We start from the raw sequence: 21,231 nt of genomic DNA on the forward strand, positions 1-21,231 counted from the left end.
GAACAATCTATTTTCTACCCAGCAAAGAGTCTATTAAAACAAGAGAAAAGTGTGTGTAGATAAATTATGAGAAACGGTAAGAAAACAGAAAATTGATAAACATAAAATAAATGTACAAAAATCAACTGCCTTTCCATACACCCTGGTAAAAACTTAAAAAATATAATTTTATAGTAAACATTTATAACATCAAAAATATAAAGCAGCCAGGAATATATCTAACAAATGATGAAAACTTTTGTGAAATTATTATCACAATTATTTTGTGAAATACTACTGATACTTAAGAAGAACATAGTTTGGGAGTGCCTGGGTGGCTCAGTGGGTTAAGCCTCTGCCTTCGGCTCAGGTCATGATCTCGGGGTCCCGGGATCGAGCCCCACTTCAGGCTCTCTGCTCAGCAGGGAGCCTGTTTCCTCCCCGCCGCCTGCCTCTCTGCCAGTGATCTCTGTCAAATAAATTAATAAAATCTTAAAAAAAAGAAGAAGGAGAAGGAGAGCAAACCTCGGCAGACTCGTCACGAAGACTCTGGGTCTCCCCGACCACTAATCAACTGATGGACAAGTTAACGCACTAGTTTAAAGGAATACGTAAGGCGCAGGACAGCCGAGAAGAACTGAAGAAGAACGCGGCGGGGGGGGGGGGGGGGGGGGGGGGAGACACAACGGATGGGGGGGGGGGGGGGGGGGGGGGGGGTGTCTGCTCCCTAAACACCAGAAGCACTGGGAACCCGCCTCGTGAAGAGTTTCCTGGCACAGAGGCAGACCCATGGAGCACAGCTCTCAGAACGTGCCCACACACTGTGGAAACGTGATTTTGTTCAAAGTTGGCATTAAATAATAATGGAACTAAGAGGTATCCATTGCGGGGGGGGCAAAAAAGAGAGTATAAACTCCCGCCTAAAAGTACGTACGAAACCTGTTTCAGGCAGATTAGGGACCTAAATGCAACGGACAAGAATACAAGCCTTCTGGAAGAGCATCAGGGGCACTTCTGCGACCCTGGCACGAGGTAGGACGTCGCAAGGACACGGAATGTCCACACCATAAAGGGAGACGGACCACGATGACCGCGCGACGACAGAGGAACCACTACGAGGGGACGCTATTAAGAGGCAGAAGCAAACCAACACACCAAGCCGTACGTTCAGAGAGGACACTCACAATTCATAAAAATGATAAAGGGCCGCTGTCCAGGATATGAAGATTTCTTCCAAATCAATAAGAAGATGACACACTAACCCAAGGGGAAAATGGAGAGGAGTGTGCACTTCGAGAAGGGGAAGCTCCACGGCCGACCAGTGGTCAGAAGGCGCTCAGTGACATGGCCCCTGGGGAGACCCTCATTACCCCCACACTGGGCAGAAAAACCAAGTCCTGACCACAGTGCTGGGCAGGAAGGTGGGCAGTTTAGGAAAACCACGGGAACCATGGAGATGTCTGCCTATACAGAAGGCACTGAACAGGTCCCGAGATGTCCCCCCAGCGGGCCTGAGTGATGGGCACAGGCACCGGAGCAGCAGGGACAGATGCTCAGAGCATAACCCGGGCGGGAGCAGGCTCCGAAGGATCCCCATCCCAAGAGCCCGCAGACACCCAGACCCCACGCGCCCGGATGGCCACAGGAAGGGCGGCTGCTCAAAGGCAGGCAAGGTAATGAAGACCCGAGATCCACTGAGCCAGTGAACCCAGCGGGCAGGAGGGAGCCTGCGCTGCAGAGGGGCACAGGGGCTCCAAAGCCCTGTGGTGCCCAACACGGCACGCCTCCAGATACTGCCTTGCACACCGTGTGCAAGGAGAGCACGTGGCCCCATGGGCCGGGGCGGGGGAGACATGCCACTCCCGGCCAGGAAAATGGTGGAGGGTGTCGCCCTCACATTCGCCCCCCCATGGTTGGTTAAGGAGCCGCAGGAGGCCACCCACCTGGCCGAGGGGAGCGTGGAGCCGAAGCCATGTCTGCAGGTGGCCTGGTGTGAGCTCCTTGGAATCCGCACCATTTTCTTCCCTAAGGAAACCTCTGATTCTCAGAGGAACACTCACCGAACTGAGAAACCTGGTCACCGTGTGACGCACACGGCAGACGCACAAGTAGGTCGTGCCTGCTGCGGGAAGAGGGCACCGTGGGCACCACGCCACGGCCTCCAGACGACCGCTCCGTGGCCACGCACCTCGTGCCTGTCCCAGCCCTGACAGCTGAGACGGAGCTGACCCCACAACTCCCCACCACGCAGCCCGGCCGGACCTCGCTGCGTCTGGGTCCGTGGATGCGGAGTGACCAGCAGCGGAGCTGCAGCCGACCACCAACACCTACACGCAGCTGGGCGGCAGGAGAAAGGGGCGGGGCTCCCACGGACCTCTGAGGGGCTCCTACCTTGTTGAAGACCCAGATCTCCCCGTTCACAGTGGGCCTGGGCACCCCGTGGCCGTTGTAGTGGAAGAGGACCCGCTCCTCCTTGGCGTTTCGGCGTAAGGACGTGCACAGCTTCTTCACTTCGTCCACGGTCGGGTCGAGGCTCTGCTTGTACCGGGCCTGTCGCGGGAGAAGATGAAAGAACTCACCGTGGAGTCAGGGATGCGTGGGTACATGCCCCGTCCCCACCCTGAGTTTGCGCTGAGCAGCTATGGGACCCTGGACAAGTGACCCCGAGCTGCTCCACCTGTAAGCCTGGGGTGACGCCTCCCTCAGGGGCTGTGGGGCTTCGTCCAGCTAGCAAGCCACCCGGGGAGGCGCGTGACGAGTGCGTGAGATGAGTGAGGGCCGCGCGGCCACACCGAGCCACTGTGACAGCACCCGCGTCTCTTGGAGACACCGAAGCCTCCGGAGGGAAATCCTCTGGAAGGGGAGAGGCAAACTTCGGTAAAGTGCAGGAGGCCACGGGCCGACGCGGCACAGCAGCGCCAAGAGAAAGCGCCGGCCGGAGGAGGGAAGCTGCCTGCCCCTCCTCCGGGCCACGCTGGCCCTGCCGAGCCCCTGCCGAGCCCCTGCCGGCTCCAGCCGCACCCGCGCGGACGAACGGCAGGAATTCGCGGGATGAGCAGGACCTGAAATCAACTCCGCGTCAACAGCACATGCACGTGACCGACACGCGGTGAGGGGGCGGGCTCTTCCCTCCCCGCGTCTCCCCCTAACAGGCCAGAACGCTGCCCATAAAACAAGGGGGCCGCCCCGGAGGCCCGAGAGGACGCTCACACGGATGTGAGGTGCCAAGCTCCCCACCCATGGGCGCAGCAGTGTGCGTTCACCTGACGCTGATGCAGGCTGTGGGTCCCCACATGGGGGCTCCGAAGGGCCGACTGGCGGGGAGACGGTCCGGGTCAAAGCAGGGGCTCAACCCCGTGTCGTGGAGGCCCCGGCCCTGGTGCGTGACCCCTCCCAGACCCCCGGGCAGGACGGACCATCTTTTCTCTCCCTGACATGCAGCCGTCATTACATGTCCGCGTGTGACTGTGGCGGGGCCACAGACACCACGAGCACCGAGGCAGGCTCAGGTGCGCCCCCAGCGCTGGCTCTGTGCCCGCATCCTTCCCACGGCCTCACAACGCGCCCCGTCGCCAGCACACAGCTGCCGAGTGACCGACGACAACACTCAGTGACAAGAAGAGGAAAAGGATGCATCCGACCTGACGCTTCAATGATGTGCGTGGCCCCCAGCACGGCGTGGGAAGGCGCGCCCAAGGGCATCGCCGGGTCTGGGTGGCGGACACTTGCGTGTTCTGGAATCCTACAGAGTAGACAGTGACAAAAACAACGCAGGCTCGCACTCCGGACTCCTCCCCGACAAACCGCGGGTCTGTGCTCTGCGCGAGACCGAGCCGGGCACGGAGTCCTGACCCCCCAAACAGCTCAGTTTCGGTTGACGCCAGGAGACGAGGCGAAGGTGGCTGACCAGAGAACTCCAGCTCCGGGGCCGACAGGGCACACCTTGCTGAGACGACTCAGACACGGGCCCCCCAAACCGCACCGCACAAGCACGCCGTGAAGTCAGCGAGTGGGTTGGAGGGGAAGACCCCACACTCAACCCCACGCACCGGAGCCTCCTTTGCCAGTGGCTTTGCTGCTCCTCCAATACAGAACCCCAACCTACGGCAGGCACGAGCCACTCCCAGGCAAGGTGCCCTGAAATCCCCACAGGCCACGCCATCCGCCGGCAGCAGGAGGCCGTCCGCTCCATGGGCCTGCGCTCACGTCACGGCCCCAGGTCGCTGGGCATGTTTCAAGGGGACATGCCAAGTGCCCCCCTGCCCCACTGCTCGCTCCCGGCTCTCCTCAGCTTGGCCTCCTTCCTGCGGCAAATGACCTGAGGTTTGCGAAGTCCCAGCTCCGGGGAAGGACGGTCCGCCTCCCCCAGAGATCAGTCTGAAGGGGGGTGCTGGTTCCCCCAAATCACATGCAAGGCCACGGGGTTGACATTCCTCAGAGACAGCCATAAAACCAGATTCATTACTGCTGACCTGGCCTCCACCAAGGTCTTCTCCCGTGGGGCTGCAGAAAAATGATTTAGCCTCACTTTGCCACCTACTGCACCAAAAGGACCATTACGGAGTAGCACGAAAGGTGCTACGGATAGGAATAATATGCCTCCTGGGGTTTTATGGGAATTAATTAATATTTTTAAGGGCTTTGGAATGAGAAGCACTAAATTAAATGTCACCACACCGTGTTCGGTTTGGTTTTGAAACTACAACGCCTGGGTCTCAGCCCCGCGGTCCGAGGGGCGCAAACGGCAGAGGAAGCACCGAGGCCCTTGCGGGACCCAAGACCGTGTGAGCGACATAAGCAAAGACACCACAGGCTCGCAAACATGGCTTGTGGTGGTCGGGATTCCGGCTCCAAGTCCAGACCTCACAACGTGCTTCAGGCACGTGTGGATCCTGTGCAGGAGGCAACGGGGGGAGACCAAGGCTGCCCCTGGCTGGATGAAGGAACGTGTGGCCCGTGTCTCCTGTCCTCGTGACGGCCGCCGGCCCGTCGCTGACATCCAGCAACCTTCTACACTAAGGAGGCCTGAGCAGGGCGGCCACAGCCAGCTTCTGTGTCCCCGGGGCAGCTCTATTCTTCTCAGGCTCCTCCTCGTGCGAGGACAGAGTGCAGGGCCTGGACAGTGCAGTGGCCGCTCATGGTCAGGCGAGGCCGCCCCGGATGCCGCCAGCGCACCCAGGGCACAGGGAGTCGGGGCGGTGCTCCGGGGTCTTCTCTCCTGGCAGACCCCACAGCAAAGAGGCCTGTGTCTCCTTGGGGTGTCCAGTGAAGACCACTGCCGCCTCGTCCGGCCGCGCCCATGACCTCATCTCCACCCGTCCGTCCGCCCTCAGCGACGACGATACCTCAGCTCAGACCGGAGAAAGGAAATGCCCCCGAGATTTTCTCAGGACCATCTAGGAGGAACAAATGTAATGTTCGAATTTGGGCCACTTTTGCCCCTGGTCTGGGGACTTGAAAATGTTTCACTCTCTGCCCTTTCCCAAGTAGGAAGGAAGGACTTCCGGGGAAATGCGTGGCAGAGAGAAAGGTCAGGTCTGCTCGAGGGATGCCTGTCCTAGACGGCAGCCCGGCAGGGAAAGCTCCAGACCCTGGCAGTTCGGGGACTTTACATCCCCACCCCTCAAAAAGCCCTTTCCATTCCCAGTAACACCACGCAGGGCAGGCCAGTGCAGGTGCCAGCACCGTCGCCACGACCACCACCACCATCCTCGCCACCACCATCCTCACCACCAATCTCACCACCACCACCACCACCATCATCCATTCCTTAGATGACTCAAACTTCCCAAGTAACCCGTCGGTACTATTTTGCTCTTTCCAAGCCCACTCCTCAGCACTCAGTAGGTCTCACTTGCTGAAAACCCTTTGATGGCTTCCCACTGACCCACGGCAAGTTCTTTAGAGTGGCCCATGAGTCCCGATCGAACCCTGTCTCTATAACTTCTGGGAGTCTGTGCTCCAACCACAAGGAAGTATCTTCCAAGTCTACGCTCCCCCCACCTTCTAGCCCTCTGCCAGACCCTCTTCCTATTCGTCCTCTAACCCCAGTTCCAAGTCCTGCCTGGACATTTCCACTTCCTTCTTCAAATATCAGGTTAACTGTCACTTCTCCAGAACTCATTTTCTGGCGGCCCCAGAAACCTGCGTCATGTACCCCATGCCAAACGATCCCAGAGCACGTCTGGCCCCCCAGCTACAGCACTGAGGGCCCCTGACTCCATCTGCCCACTGCCCATCTGGCGGCCCTTTCTCCTGCCCTGACTAGTGTCCTGAAAAGGCCGGGATGTGATTTCCCTGGTCACTACGGCCACCTTGGGTAAGTGCAGTGCCTGAAACGTAGCTGGCACTCAGTAAGTAACTGTGCAGGAACCAAAGGTGACCCGTTCAGACTTCCTGCTCGAGAGTGCAAAGCCCAGTGGGCTTCTTCGAAAGGAGCTGGGAGCCGGAGGACTGGAGTTTCTGCACCGTGCATTCGGCTCTGCTGGGGACGGAGTGTGCAAGCTCTTCTTCTACCGATGACCTTCTGCCGCTCCAGACCGGGGCAAACGCGGGCGCCCGCAGACGCAGCCAGCTCCGGCAGTGCAGTGAGACGCAGCTGACACTCCCCTCCCTGTGAGCGGGACTGCCCGGCAGACAGGTGACCCTCCCACGGGACAAGCTGTCTGTCTGGTGCAGGAAACAAGGAGCGCTGTCTGCAGGCAGAGACCGGAGGAACGAGATTCCCTTTGTCACCGGCAAATGTATATGTCTTCCAAGGTTTGCAATGGATGAAAAGTCACGAAAAGACATTCCCCCGCTCAGGACAGCTCCCTGGAGACAAGGGGATGGAGAAGCAGCAGTGCCCCTGCCAGGCTCCTGGTTTGGGACTACGAGGGGTCTTCCAGGGACAGAGACTAAGGGACAAAGAGTAAGGGAAGGGAGCAAATGTACGTCACATACTGACCGGACAGAAGGAGGGCTGGGTGGCTGACTGGCGGAGCCCATTCCTCTCCCTCGGCCGGAGGGCCGGAGTGAGAACAGCACAGCCCCCGGCACGGGCAGGCCTGTGTGCACGCTGAGGGCACTCCACACGCATGAGGCCATGCACCTCTCCTTTCCAAGCCATTCCGGTATGTCCCTGTTGCTCCCAGACTGTCCTGTAGGGTCGCCAAGTCTTCACGGGCAAGCGCTCTGAGGTTCCTGCCACCACCAGGTCTCCATGACCCAGGCGGCCCACCGCTCTCTGGAGGGCCGGTCCCCGTCCTGCCTTCTCCTGGCTCTCCTCTCCTGCCTCCTCCCTCCGACTGCTGAGCCGGTGGCCTCTCCCCTCTCTTCCAGGTCCAGCCTCTTCCCTCAAGCCTCAGGCATGGCTGTGACTCGGCCTCCCCTCTCCCACGCGACACACTCGCCCCGGGCAGCGTCCTTGAGCACAAACCGACGATGCGATTCCTTCTCTTGGTCCACCCTGGCCAACCCCTCTGGGCTCCCTACCGCATCCCCAGCATCCACGCTTTTTTGAATCACCCAGGCCACACACCTCAAGCCCACTGTCCTTCTGCTCCCCGTCTCTCGGGCCTTTGCCAGGGGTCCCCGGGCCTGTGGCCGGGCACTCACACACGGCTGTCCCATCTCTTCCTGTATCCGGGGTCAAAAGCCCCCAAGGGTCCTCGGGACCCCAGACTAGCCACTCTCCAAGTCTGTCCAGGCTGGCAGAGCTTCTTTTCCAAGCACACAATCAGGCCATTTGCCTTCTAAGAGCAAATCCTTGGTGGGGACGTCCACTGCCCCCAGGAGCACAGCCATGCCTGGGCACGGCACACAGCCCCTCCCCCACGCGTCCCGGCGGGCTGTCTGCAGGTCTGGTGAGGCCGTGCCCTTCATGACTTGGGACCTCTGCCCACACGCTGCCCTCCCTGGGCAGCCCCGTCTCCCTGCCCAAGCCTGCACAAACGCCCGCCTCCTGCCGCAGCTCCCCGCAGCCCTGCTGGCCCCCAGGGGCTGCTTCTCGACTTCTCTGCGGGAATGACACAGGATCGGGATCCTTCCATACGGACCAGCCTCGCCTTCCAGACAACATGCTGGTGAGGACAGACGCTCTGAAGTTCCCCGAGTCCTGACCTCTGGTTGCACAGAAGTCACACGGGAAAAGTGTGGGGCCTGAATTCCCGGGCATGTCTGAACAACACTGACTTTATTAACCTATCGTTTCCCTGAGACTGACCGCCACAGAGCTCCACTATCCCCGCATAACCCAGCAGGGCCCAGCCCAGGGCTAGTCTGCCGGCAGGAAGGCTGCTGCACAGCCCAGATTCAATGTCCCCATCCGTCTGCATATTTCCTTCTCTCTGTCACTGTTCCCACTGTCTCACGGTGAGATGCTATCTGCATAATTTTTGCTGACATTATTATAACATTGCGTTCCCCCCAAATCCTTTCATTTAAAGAAAAAACAACAACAAAAGCTACCACTTATCTTCGGAGTCCCGCCAGAACACTGGGTCCCTGTAGCCTAAACAGGCGGCAAGCAACCGTGTCTCAGCCAATAACCGTCCCCGAGGAGCTGCACCACCCCAAGGCCTCGCTCCTGGGGCTCAAGCCAATGGCGGATGCGGCACTGGCTCTGGGCACCCACACGGACACAGAATGTGACCAGTATCCTCTGCAAACTCGTCACCGAAAGACTAATCTGAGACTGACTAAAACCATCTCATGAAAACCAAACAAAATAAGGCAGCCAGAGCCCGTGGCAGGGTGGAAACCAGAGTCGTCCTGAGCCACACCCGGCCACGAGGGCAGCCGCCATGCCCTGCCCTTCTCATTGGCAAGGTACGCCCGGGTGAACTGAATCCTGGTCTCCTGTATGGGCCCAACGGAGGTCACTTGTTTCTCAGAAGCAGAAAGGGTAAACTTAGAAGAAGTCCAGACACACCGACGTCACCCATCACTTTCCAGCTCTTCCAGGACCTTTTCCTGTTACTCTGGAATTTCAGCTAACAGAAATATAATGTTCCTTTACAGTGACCCCTCAGGAGGGTCTGGCTCCGGAAGGCCACCCACCTGCGTGGGGCAGCGCTCCAGTGAACAGTGGGGCTCACCCGCGCGCCTCGCCGTGCTCCCCCCGCAGACAGCTCTGACCGCACTACATGCTTGCTTGCTTCGATGGGCCAGGGCTCCCCTCTACACCTGAGTAGTAAATTATCTCCAAGCCATATTCTGGTCCTTCAAAGACCCCTCCTCTTGGTTCACAGAGCTCAGTCAGCACTCCAGCAGGCCCTGGCCCAGCGTCGCTGACGTCAGCTGGCGTAGCTGCTAACACAAATATTTCCGGGTTTTCCACCCCACACGCCCCACTAAGATCTGCCCAGGGCAGTGGTGTCTCCGACAAGGCTCTGACTGGCTAAGACAGGTGTCTGTCCTGGACAGTGATGCGCCCGGCAGGCTGGCAGCAAGTCCGGTCTCAGTGAGGCCCCTCCGGGGGGTCTCCCCCCTCCCCCTCCCTCCGCACCCAGGTGGCAGCTCTGCCAGGGTCTCCTCCCCGCTTGGGCACAGTCCCTGTTGAGCTCCCAGGCCTTGCGGCTCGGTGCTGGGCGGGAGCTGCAGAGGGGAGGGTCTGCTGTCCCCACTGGTAAGTCCCTCCCCCCACTACAGTTAGGGTCCCCAGGCTTGAGACTCAGCCCCAGACTGGCGAGTTGTCAGCCACACCCTGGGAAAGTGTGGGAATCAAAGCAAACCTCAGCTCCCTCCTCCTAAAACAGCGAACCCCGTTCGGCCCTGTGTGCCTCAGAGCCTGAGGACAACCTGAGCAAACGCGCGGCGAAGGACCTGGAAAACACGGGCAAGAGGGGGAGGGCGGAGGGCGGCACGCGCCGCACAGAGGACGCGCCGGCCACATCCTGAGCCCTCGCTCCACCCCCCGTGCCTGCACGAGCACCACCGAGCAGGCGGCCGGAACGTCCCCGTTCTACAGCCGGCAGCTGAGACGCAGGGGGTCAGTGACCACCACAGGCCGCACACGGTGTGTGGGCAGGGCCCACTTCTGAGCCAGACTCCGCGGTTTTACCACTCAGTGCCCTGAGCCCGTCAGTGGAGACGCGGACACGACCGGTGAGCTCGCTCACACAGGCGCAAACGGGGACAGGCAGGGAACACGGAGGCAGAGGCGAGGTCTGGCCACCCCAAAGTGATGATCCTGTATGGCTGAACATGGCCGCTGGGCCCCACCAGGGAACCCTGCCCCCCATCTCACGAAGGGTGGAAACTCGGCAGAGCGGAGAGTACGCCCTGACTGGGCAGCAGAGCCAAGCACCGCACACAGCCCAGCAAGGCTCTCACGGAGCTACGGGAACAAAGCAGCCAAAATCTCCCTCTGCTACTGATTTTTGTCCATTTCCAAATAGCACGTTAGCACTGAAAACACCGCTCCCTCCTGCCATTAATGTCAGACCACCTCCCAGCAGGGTCTGTAACTGCTAGTTACAGAGCTGCCCGGCAGGCGCAGGGGACACTGGGCCCCGGGGCCCCAGGACTAGGGCATCCGGGGACACAGGGACTCGGGCACACCAGGTCTGCAGCCTGTCTGTGCCACTGCCGCAGCCGGCAGAGAGCTGCTGAAAACAGCCCTCGGCGCCACCGTAGGCCTAACAGTAACAAAATGCGTAAGGAAATAAACACAGTCGGAGCGCTGAGACCCTCACACTGAGGAGGAAACAGTGTTAAATGGCTGCCAGACCAGGCCAGCAGCGCGGTCAGCTGGGGCCGCACCCCTGGGCTCGCCCACCATCTTGAACCTCGCTCCGATTCATCCCGAGAAACAGCCACCAAAGTGATTGGGCATAGAGTGATGGCTGCCTGATGCTTTGACACCCCCTTCCCCCCGAGTCCACTCAGAGCAAAGCCCCGGAGAGGGCTGCCCCCAGGCCCAGCGGCAGCCGGCGGAGGGCCAGACTTGCTGAGCCTACCGTCCTCTGGCTGCGGCTGGAAACCCAGATCTCCGGCTGTCACAGAAGCTTGCCGATCCCATTGATTTACTTTTCCAGGAAATCTCTCATTCCCATTAGGTGCGTGTTGTTCACAATGATCCTGTCAGCCCTAATCTGATTTCCAAGTGGGGCTTCGGAAGTCTGGGCGTGACGTGTGCAGGTGAGCTGTGGCCTCCGCAGCTGGTCCCCGCAGTGCCATCCCCGAGGCGTCGGCCACCACCCTCCAGCCTTGAGCTCATCCGCCCCACCCATGGTTTCGAGGACGGTACTTGGGACGGCTTCACTGGCCCTTGGCATCCTGGCCAAGGCTGGTCCTGGCTCCTTCCCACAGCCACCCAGCTGTCCAGCTGGATGGTGGGGACAGCAGGGGACCCGCAGCACGCACGTGTGGCAGGGAGCCACGAGGCCCTTCACAGGCTGCGTCTGTGAACCGCTGCTCAAGGCGGTTTTCTCAGTCACATCTCAGGTTTCAACACGCATCTTCCCCGGAAGAGCAGTTTCGCATGAATCTTACCAGACCCTCGCCTCTCTCTGCTTTGTGTTACTCAGTAACAGCCCTTCCTTCCTTAACACACTAGAGACGCTAGAGAACCACGAGAGCTGGTTCAGGGGTCCAAATCCAAACGCAGAAGCCAGAACTTCTGGATAGGGTCTGAGTCCACTTCTGCAACAAAGGGGCCCACGCGGTCCCTGCAGAGGCCCCAGGACATGCCCCTTTCAGCAGGGAGCCTTCTGCCCCCGGGGAGTCTGGTGAGGTCCGGACACAGCCTCGGTGGACGGAAGGCGGGGAGGGGGCTCCTGGCACCTGATGGATAAATGCCAGCGAAGGTGCCCAACACCCCACAACCGTCCTCACAGCATGGCAGGGGAGGGGTCACTGTTGCCACAAGGACAACACATCTGGCCCAAAAGGTCAACAGTGCCCGTTTGGGAAACCCGCTTTCAAGGGAAAACTGAAGCCCTAATTCTAGGGAGGACACACCGGTTCTAATCGAATAAGGTGAAAATAGCAAGACGGAGAAAACTGTACATGACACTCCCATTTACGCAAGAAAGAAGCAAACACGTGTGTGTGTAAAGAGACACACCTTTACATATGTGTGCGCTGGGAAGTGTTAACGGGCCTGCCACAGAAGGAAGCCAGACACAGGAGGAAGGGCACAGGACGGGGTCCGACTCTTCATCTCAGCTCGGGTCCTGATGGCGCGATCCTGAGTTCAAGCCCCACCCCGGGCTGCGTGCTGAGCGTGGAGCCGACTTTAAAGAAAGAAAGCCAGCGACAGGGATGGACTCCTTGGCCTGCACCTTGTCTTGTGCATGTGAGTTGGGAGCCACTAAATATTTTACCTGCCAAGCAAAATTAGCATTTTAGAAAGCAGTCCTTAAAAACCGTGAGTCAAATGAAACAAACGAACTCTGCCATGCTGTGAGGACGGTTGTGGGGTGTTGGGCACCTTCGCTGGCATTTATTGCTGGCTGTATTGCAGACTGAGAGGAAACCCTCCAAGGGCGGTTAAAGTGAACTACCCGACTCCCCTGCCACGCCCGGCGGCGGAAGGAGCCGCAGCCACGCTGCGAATAGTTTCCGGGAAAAACACTGCGGGTAATGCTGGTTCTGCTTCCTGCAAGTGCTGCATGTGGTGTGGGGGACAAGACATGACTGATCACGTGGATGCCCGTGAAAAATCCCAACGTTCCGTGTGGGAGCAAGCAGATACGGCTGTAGGACCCATGGGGTTAGGTAAAACCTTGTAGCCCTGAACCTGACGCAAGTAGGAGCTCACGACAAGTTCTATCTTTAAAAACCGAAGATCGGCGGTGGGGGACGGTCTGAGTGTGAGCAGCCCAGGGGCTGATTAAGCTCTAAATACCACCCCCACCAAAGGAAGCCAGGACTCCTCAGGGACCGGGTGACTGCAGGCCTAGAACAGGAAGCGGACATACCCGACGGGGAAGATGGCTAGAACCGTCTCGAAAAGACTCGGGGGCCACATTCAAGAGGCCCCACTGGCCCAAGACGAAACCGTGTACACACCAATGGTGAACAGATACAACGGTTAAGCTTCTACTGCGCTTAACACCCCAGACCGCCTACCTCTGGGGGCGATTCACGATTTTGAAATCTGCTAAATAAAAGGACATAAGTATTGACATTGGCTTTCCTAGATGAGCAACACTGCGAGATGCCGAGTGACTGGTGAGAAGCGGCTTTTCTTCACCGATACCCCAGGCAATGCACCGGGCGCACGGGGGAATGACAGGATCATTCTGCAGTCACTGACGGACGGCCCCAGGCGACGAGCACCCACAGCTGCGCACGTCCGTGAAAGGACACGGCAGCCACGACACACATGCTAGCGGGGGAGCCCCCAGGAGACACCGTGCCCCCGGGACCCCTCCAACTTGACCGAATCTGGCAAGGCCTCTAGTGTTCCCGTGGCATAGAGGAGAGTCAAGGGCCGGTGAGTGTGGCCCAGAGCAGGTGAGGGGCGATGCGCAGGCCCCAGACGGCAGGGACCCTACAGCAGCTCGCCCGCCGCCTGGTTTCCACAACCAGGAAATCGCGGGGAGACAGAACGTGGAGCAGGACAGGAGCTGGTGACGGACTTTCAGAAGAGTCTAGGGACCAACGGATCAACCAACCACAGAGAACTCGCCTCACTCAAGTCCTGATTCAAATGAACGAACGCTGCACGTGTGTGTCTTTCAAAGTAACGGTCGCCGTTCGGGATGCACTGGAAGACTTACAGATGGATCTACAGGGTGTCGGGACTGGCTGCGAGACAAGCCGGGGCGTGGAGGGGGGAGTGGGTGGCGGCACCGAAGACGGGGAGCAGGGTGGCAACTGTCAAAGACAGACGATGGCTAGAGGCGGGAATTTTCCATCACGTAAGTTTAAAAGCACACGGAAACAAATAAAGACAAAAACAAAGAGGCAAACAGCACTTCAAAATGTTTCCATGATCAAAACGAACTCCCTTAGAATCACTTACATAAAACTTAATGGGAAAGTCAAAATCGGCCATTTTTGACTAAAATGTGCATATATGGCGCATTTGTCCCAGGCTTGGCCAGGCACTTTAAAAAGGGGTCTAGACAGGGAAAATCTGAAATGTGTTTTTAAGCACAGGTAAGATACACATAGCAAGAATCTGAAAGAGTAACACATTTGGAAATAACGTGTTTCATGAATGTAAACCATATCGATATGCCTCAGAAAAACCTCACGTTTGCTACACAAGAGGAAGGTATAATAATAACATAAGATATATTCGACTTACTCTTAACCTGGGAACTTCTCTCCAGTTAAGTGTTTTTGTTTGTTTGTTTGTTTGTTTGTTTAAAAATTTTATTTATTTATTTGACAGAGATCACAAGTAGGCAGAGAGGCAGGCAGAGAGAGGGGGAAGCAGGCTCCCCGCTGAGCAGAGAGTCCGATGCGGGGCTCGATCCCAGGACCCTGAGACCGTGGCCTGAGCCGAAGGCAGAGGTCCAATCCTCTGAGCCCCCCCGGTGCCCCTCCAGTTAAGTGTATCGCTTTTTCACTGTGAGTCACTGCTCTCTCCCATTCCCAAGCTAAACTGACAAAAGCCTTCCTGTGCGGCCAGCTCCCCAGATAAGGGAGACTTTGTGGCTTACAAAGCACCCTGACCACGCTGCCTTCTCTGACTGCATGAGGAAAGCAGCACCAATCCTGAGCCAGAGGCCAGATTTGGGCCGAGGAGGCCTCTGGGTCCTGAGGGGCCAGAGACACCAGCTCTGCCTCAGGGAAGGGGGCAGGAGGGGCACAGGGCCCTCTGCTCCCGCCCCAGGGAGAGCTCTTCCCACCAGCCCGATCCACGGTTCCTGTGAGTAAATAAATGATTTATTGAGCAGACTGAGAGATGCGTGCAACGTCTCCAAGAGGGACACTGCCGTGGGGAACAAAGACGTCCACAGGTTCATCTGCTCACCAGCCTTTGCTGTCTGGAAGCCACCACAGTGTCGACCAGCCCCAAGATGGACTCCTGCTCGCACAAAAAGACTCCAAAATATGTGGGGCGCCTGGGGGGCTCAGCTGGTTAAGCAGTACCTTCGGATCAGGTCATGATCCTGGAGTCAAGGGATCGAGTCCTACGTCGGGCTCCCTGCTCAGCGGGGGGGGCTGCTTCTCCCTCTGCCGTCTCCTCTCTTGTGTTCTCGCTCTCATTCTATCCCCAATAAATGAATAAATAAATAAATAAAATCTTTAAAAGCAAAACTCCAAAATACGAAATAATCTGACAAAACTTCAGAAACGTTTGCAGTAACAATTCTAGGCAAAGTCTGACCTGAATAAAAAAGGCCCCTTCTGAGGAGCCTGGGGGGCTCCGTGGGTGAAGCCGCTGCCTTCAGCTCAGGTCATGATCTCAGGGTCCTGGGATCGAGCCCCGCATCGGGCTCTCTGCTCAGCGGGGAGCCTGCTTCCCCCTCTCTCTGCCTGCCTCTCTGCCTACTTGTGATCTCTGCCAAATAAATAAATAAAATCTTTAAAAAAAAAAAAAAAAGGGCGCCTTTCTAATACTTCATTATCTCACAGTCCCCAGGAACTGCGACAGGCTGGCTGCCGTTTTATTTAAGAGGCCACCCCAGGGCCAACCCCAGCCCTCAAGGGGCCACTATGTCACTGAGGCAGCCGCTCACTCAGTGGGGCTCCAGCCAAGGGGCAGAGGCTGGACGTCTGCACTGGGCACCAGAGGGCCCGGCCCCTCGACAGGCTGCAGTCCGTTCTTGTCACAGCCCGGGAGATACATCCAGCCTCGGGAACAGAGGCAACAAATCTAACTAAAAACAGGCCTCCCTCGCCTGCTGTCCCTCCCGCAGAGTTCACCTGGTCCCGCTGGAGAGGTGGAGCGTCTCCCAGTGGCAAGGCTGACCAGCCAGACTCGGGAAGCCAGCGGACGGTAGGACAGTGCTCTCTTTGTAAAAAGACAATGGCTCTCTCTCCTCCTTTCTCCCTCTGGACACAGCTCTAAGGATGTGATGCAGGGACCCGCAGCAGCTATCTTGCACACGCCTGCACACGCCATCCTCCAGAGTGCCCACCCTCACACGCCTCTTGCCATGTGGACACACAGACTCCCCCACCTTCAGTGGCCAGTTAACGTCAAACATCCATAAATGGACAAGGACTGGTGACTAGTGATACGGCAGTAAAATCCTAAAACATCGGTAATCTTCCATAAAATCAAAACTTTCAAATAGCCAACGTTTAGGACGAAAAGTGTCATGAAGAACAGAAGTGGTAACCTTGACCCTGACTCCTGGTCCACGCAAGCGGGCCTGTAGGCATTGAGCCCTCACGCCTGAGCTCCAGGCTCGGGCCCCAGGGAGGACACGGCTGCCACGCTGGGGGGTGAGAGTACAGAATCGGAGCGAACGGCGTAGAAGCTGGAGGCTCCGGAAGCCGTGAGATGACACCAGGAGGACCCATGAGGAGGCTGGGCCCTCGCAGGACCGCAGCCGCCCCGCACGCGGAGGGGCCGGAGACGGCGCAGCCCTCCGGCCCCAGAGCCTCCCGGGACCCACTGCTGGCCTGCTGCACTGGGAGGCTCGTCCTTCGGTGAGGGATGCCCTCACATGGGACGGAGTCAGGACCTGGCCCCCCGAACCACAGCCCCTCCTCGCCACTGACGACTCGACGGCTACGCTGTGGGCGCTCAATGGCACGATTCTCACGCGGATGCCAGCGGCCGTGACCGAGCATCCCCTGAGCACGTGGTGTCCTGTCGGCGTGGGCCGGGAGCGGAGGGCTGGGCCCGCCCAATGACGGGCTGGGAGCCCCACGCGGCGCTGACGCACTGTGGCTCTGGAGCACACAGACAGGCAGACCCACACCCTGGGGACTGACGTGACACAACAGGAGGGGCCACCAGCACTAGCTAGAACAGATCTGTTGGAGATGCCACGTGACTCTAACCCTCACGGCCCCCACTTTCAAGTCTCCCAGTAAGACAAGTCTTACTTGAGTTTTAAAATAAATTACATCTGAGGGTCCAACGTAGACGGGCCCAAGTCCAGACTAAAGCTCAGGGCCATCTACCTCGGGGGGAGCCGCCATGCATCCTCTCGGGCATCGGCTCTGTGGAAGCCAGACAAGCGCAGCTGCGGGAGGACCGCGCCCAGACGGCGGCCTCATTAGCAGAGACTCGCAGCCCCGACCTTCGCGGGAGGAACACTTTCCGGCACATTGACTCACTGCAGAGAATCTGAATCATGCAAATGGTTATGGAAAGAAGCCTGGGGAGCCCAATCTTTTCTCGTCAGCCCTCGCTGTTACAGGGGCAGGACGAGGCGGCCTGCGGGCTGTCTCCCATCTGCCCCCAGGCAGCGCTGTCCGAGCTGTGAGCCCGGGCACAAGCTCGCCAGGACCCACGCCACCCTCCCGCCACCGCTTCTTTGTCTCGGAGACACAGGATCTTGGAAATAGGCAGCACAGACGGCTCGGGCAGCCTGACAGCGCTCACAGGTTTGCCTCTTTCTAGGAAACCCTGATGACAGCATCCCGCTGACACCGACCTCTGTGCTCCCCGTCCCTGAGGAGCGCCGACTGGAGCGTCCCTCGTGTGTGGGGCAACGTGCTCCCTGTGGGCGACCCCCAGCTCCGCTCTCCCGAACGACCCTGTGGTCCACCTTCCCGCATGGGAACGCATCCGGGGGCCAAAGGCAGTGGGGGTTTACAGGGCACAGCAGCTGGCATCCGTGAACTTAAATATTATGGAAATAAAACATACTCTGCGAGAAAAACGGGCAAAAGACTTGAAAAATCCACAGCCAAAGATCTGGAGATGGCCGCTAAGGATACGAAACAGCTCGACTTCACTTAAAATAACACAGATAAAAGCAGCCTGAGGCAGCACCACCACCTACCAGGCCACACACATCAGCGGCCATTGGAAAGCACCACCAGGCGCCGTGGCGAGTTGCCAGTGGAGACGCAAAATGGTGCACGAGCCCTGTGCAGGGGGTTCACCAACCACCAAGAGCGCTGCCGGGCACCCGTGTGGCCACCTGCGCCATCACCAGGAATTCGCCTTGACGACGCGCCCGTAACAGAACAGAGCCCACGCGAACACTGGGCGCAGCACTGTTGGGGGTCACCACGTGTCACCGGCAATCTGACTGCATTTGCAGGAGACGGGACAGCCTGTGTCACGGCCACAAACCGGAGTGTATGGCGCAGCTCTGAGCAACATCGGAAAGGTCCCAGAAACTGAGACAGAGGGCCAGGACAGCCTACGAAGGGGTGTCTGTCGTAGGATTCCTCCTGTGGACAGAAGAACAGGAAACAAGAAGCAAATGCAGACCCCCCCCCCATTCTAAAAAGAGCCGTAAGAAAGATAAGCCCACAGATGGAATCCGTCGCCCATGGCAGGTGGACGGACAGCGGTGGGGACGTGACCCCACACGGGGCCCAACTTCTCATAAAGTTGTGACTTGGGAAATTATGCTCATATCTTACATATTCAAAAAATAAAATAAAATAAAATCGAGATGAGGGAGCCTAGCAGGGAGTACAAAGAACCACAAATGAGCTCAGTGTCCTGCCAAAGCCCATCAAAGGCACCGCCGGGACAGAGCCCAGAGCATCCTGGACACAGAGCTCTGAGGACAGGCCCTCAGTGACAGACGACAGCAGGTGCACATGGACCCTGAGGCTGGCCGGAGAGCTTGCTCTTCCTGATTCTGAGGCAGTGATGCTGACGCTGCTTCCTCTGCGCTGGGGTCGTGGGGTTGGGGGCCCTGAGCCCACGACAGCCCGGGCCCTGGCTCCCAAACCCCACCCCGGCCAGGGCTCCCCAAGGAAGCACGGCACAAGCCTGCTACATCCTGTCGTGCCAGACAAGGAAGGGCGCGCGGGCCACACGGGAGCACGCCGCAAGGGGCCACCCACAGCCGGAGCCGGCACAACCAGAGCCGCAGGTACGAACCCATGCACAGCGTTCTCAGAACGGAGGAAGCACTGTCTACCCTGTGCTGCTGTAAAGGAAGGAATGAATGATGAATGGGGTGGAGAAAAGGCATTCCTCGTAGCAGAAGCCCAACACATATAGAAGGACAGACGGAATGAGAAAATCTGCATTTGGCAACCATCATGGCAACGACCAATTTGTGGAAGAGAGATGGATGGACGCAAAAGCAGCCCAAGGAACGGGGCATTTACACAGCTTCAAAGTATCCCCCCAACCGCTTCTTACTCACAAAGGGGGAAGTCAGGACGCGGGGAAGGAAGCTGCTTCTTCAGCGACTGCTCGGCCTGCAGGGCCACGACCGCGGGACGAGGGATGGCAGGCGCCCGTGCGGGTGGCCGAGCAGGCGAGACACCCCCCTACGGGGCTCCCACCACCAACGCTCAGCCCAGGGCTAATGCTGGGAGAGCCACAGGGAAGTGGGTGAGGGACACCGGGAGAAGAGCGAGTGGCAACCGAGGACATCACGGTCTGGAGCCCAGACGGGGCAGACAGGGCCAGTGGGGATTCAGGCCGGTCCTGGAACAACCGGAGAGGTCTGGTTATGAAACAAGTAGATCCTAGTCTTGAATCACTGTGAAATCCCCTTATTTGGATAAATGCACAGTAGTTACATAAGAAAAAGTCCTAGTTCTGGAAAACTACACGATGAAGTGTTTACGGATAACATGATGTTTGTAAATTACTTTCAAATGGTTCAGGAAAAAAACCTTATCTGTATCGGATCTTTACAGGAGCACAGAAGATAAAGGAAACAGGTCACTCTGGCAGTTCAAAGCCCCGTTTAGTTCCTCCCGGTGCCACAACAGAAGTAACTATTGCAGCGGCAGCGGCACACAGCAGGTGGGCAGTAACGTTTGTTTGTTTACGTGTGAATAATGAATGTACCCGGGCAAACACGTGTGAATAATGAATGTACCCGGGCAAACAGTATCTGTTCGCTTCCACAGAAAATGTGCCTTCTCCGCAGGGGGTCCCAGCTCCTACACTTGCGCGCAGAGGTCCCTCCTGGCCGTGGGAGGGTGGGGGCTGTCTGCGGTGCGGGCACATGTGCCCGGGCTGAGGGACCACCTGGACAGGAGAGAGCCCCAGGAGCAGAACCCACAGCACCTGGCGAAGGAGCAGGCACGGTGGAGGGCAGAGCAGCCGGGAGCGACCCCAGGGCTCCGGCATCTTCTCAAGTCAGGCCCCTCTGGATCCCGGCTCCCTCCCATGCCAAGCACAACAGGAGCCAGAAGCCAGCCTCCCGGAAACACCTGCGGGGGCCTGACCATCAGCCACAGCCACAGGTGTGACCGGCGAGCAGTGTCGTGGGCAGGGGGAGGTCATAGGTCTACACCAAGAATACACACGCATCCGAAACTGTCTCCTTCGTACGTCTCGCAACAACTGCCGGCCTTGTCAGCGGGGAGCAGGAGCAGCCACTCTTGCCAGCTCCCGGCCACCACGCAGCCACACTCGCTGACTGCGTCTACACGAGAGAGGCAAGGCTTCCGCACGGCCGTCTGCATTAGGGTTCTGTGGCTGCTGGGCCAAATCATCACGCACTTGGGGGTTTAAGAGAAGAGAAATGGACTCTCCCAGTAGCGGGGCCCAGAGTCCCAACCAGGGCATCGGCAGGGCCACACTGTCCTCAGGCTCTGGGCATGAGTCCTCTCCCTGCCTCCTCCAGCCACTGGTGGTGGGCGGCATGTCCTGCCATTCCTTGGCCTGTGGCCACCTCACTCCCATGTCTGCCTCTGGGTTCACATGTCCCTTTCTGCTGGGTCTGTCACAAGGCCCCTGGCCTCTCTCTCCTAAGGGTACATGTGATTTCATTTAGGGTCACTCAGAGGGGCCAGAATAAGACCTTCCCCTCAAGATCCTTCATGGGGCCCCATCTCTGCCACATAAAGTAATGTTTACTGTTTTGCCATAAGAGGTAACATTTGCAGGTTCTGGGGATTAGGATGTGGATAAACATCTTCTAGGGACCAACCAGCCCCCCACATACTTAACTGATTGATGAACGCTACAGGAAGATCCCCTATCACTTACCAATATTTTAACACACCGACATAGTATTCAGACAAATTCATTCATCATTGTTCATATAACAGGAAAGAAGATCATAAATACAAGAAAATTTTTCTTTATCATCTTATTATTTGGCCAAGTATTTCATGAAAACGAGCAAATGAAGTCCAACCATGCAGAACACGTACCCAGTGTGCCCTGGGCAGCGCTGAGCCTTCAGGCCCGGACAGAGAGGGGACATCCGCGCGAGCTCACCCCCACCCCCGTCTGGCATTTGGTCTGAGACA

At 58.1% G+C, this 21,231-nt stretch overlaps 1 protein-coding gene across 1 annotated transcript in view; it reads right to left on the reverse strand.

Moving 5' to 3' along the window:
- The window catches only part of RPTOR (regulatory associated protein of MTOR complex 1), a 308,307-nt gene that overhangs the window by 181,942 nt on the left and 105,134 nt on the right, over positions 1-21,231 (reverse strand). The window contains exon 4 of the mRNA XM_059380157.1: positions 2,371-2,529. Coding sequence (XP_059236140.1) covers positions 2,371-2,529 — 159 coding nt within the window. The remainder of the gene's footprint in view (positions 1-2,370; positions 2,530-21,231) is intronic.

The sequence above is a fragment of the Mustela nigripes genome, chromosome 16 (genome assembly GCF_022355385.1).
Source record: "Mustela nigripes isolate SB6536 chromosome 16, MUSNIG.SB6536, whole genome shotgun sequence".
Lineage (NCBI taxonomy): Eukaryota > Metazoa > Chordata > Mammalia > Carnivora > Mustelidae > Mustela > Mustela nigripes.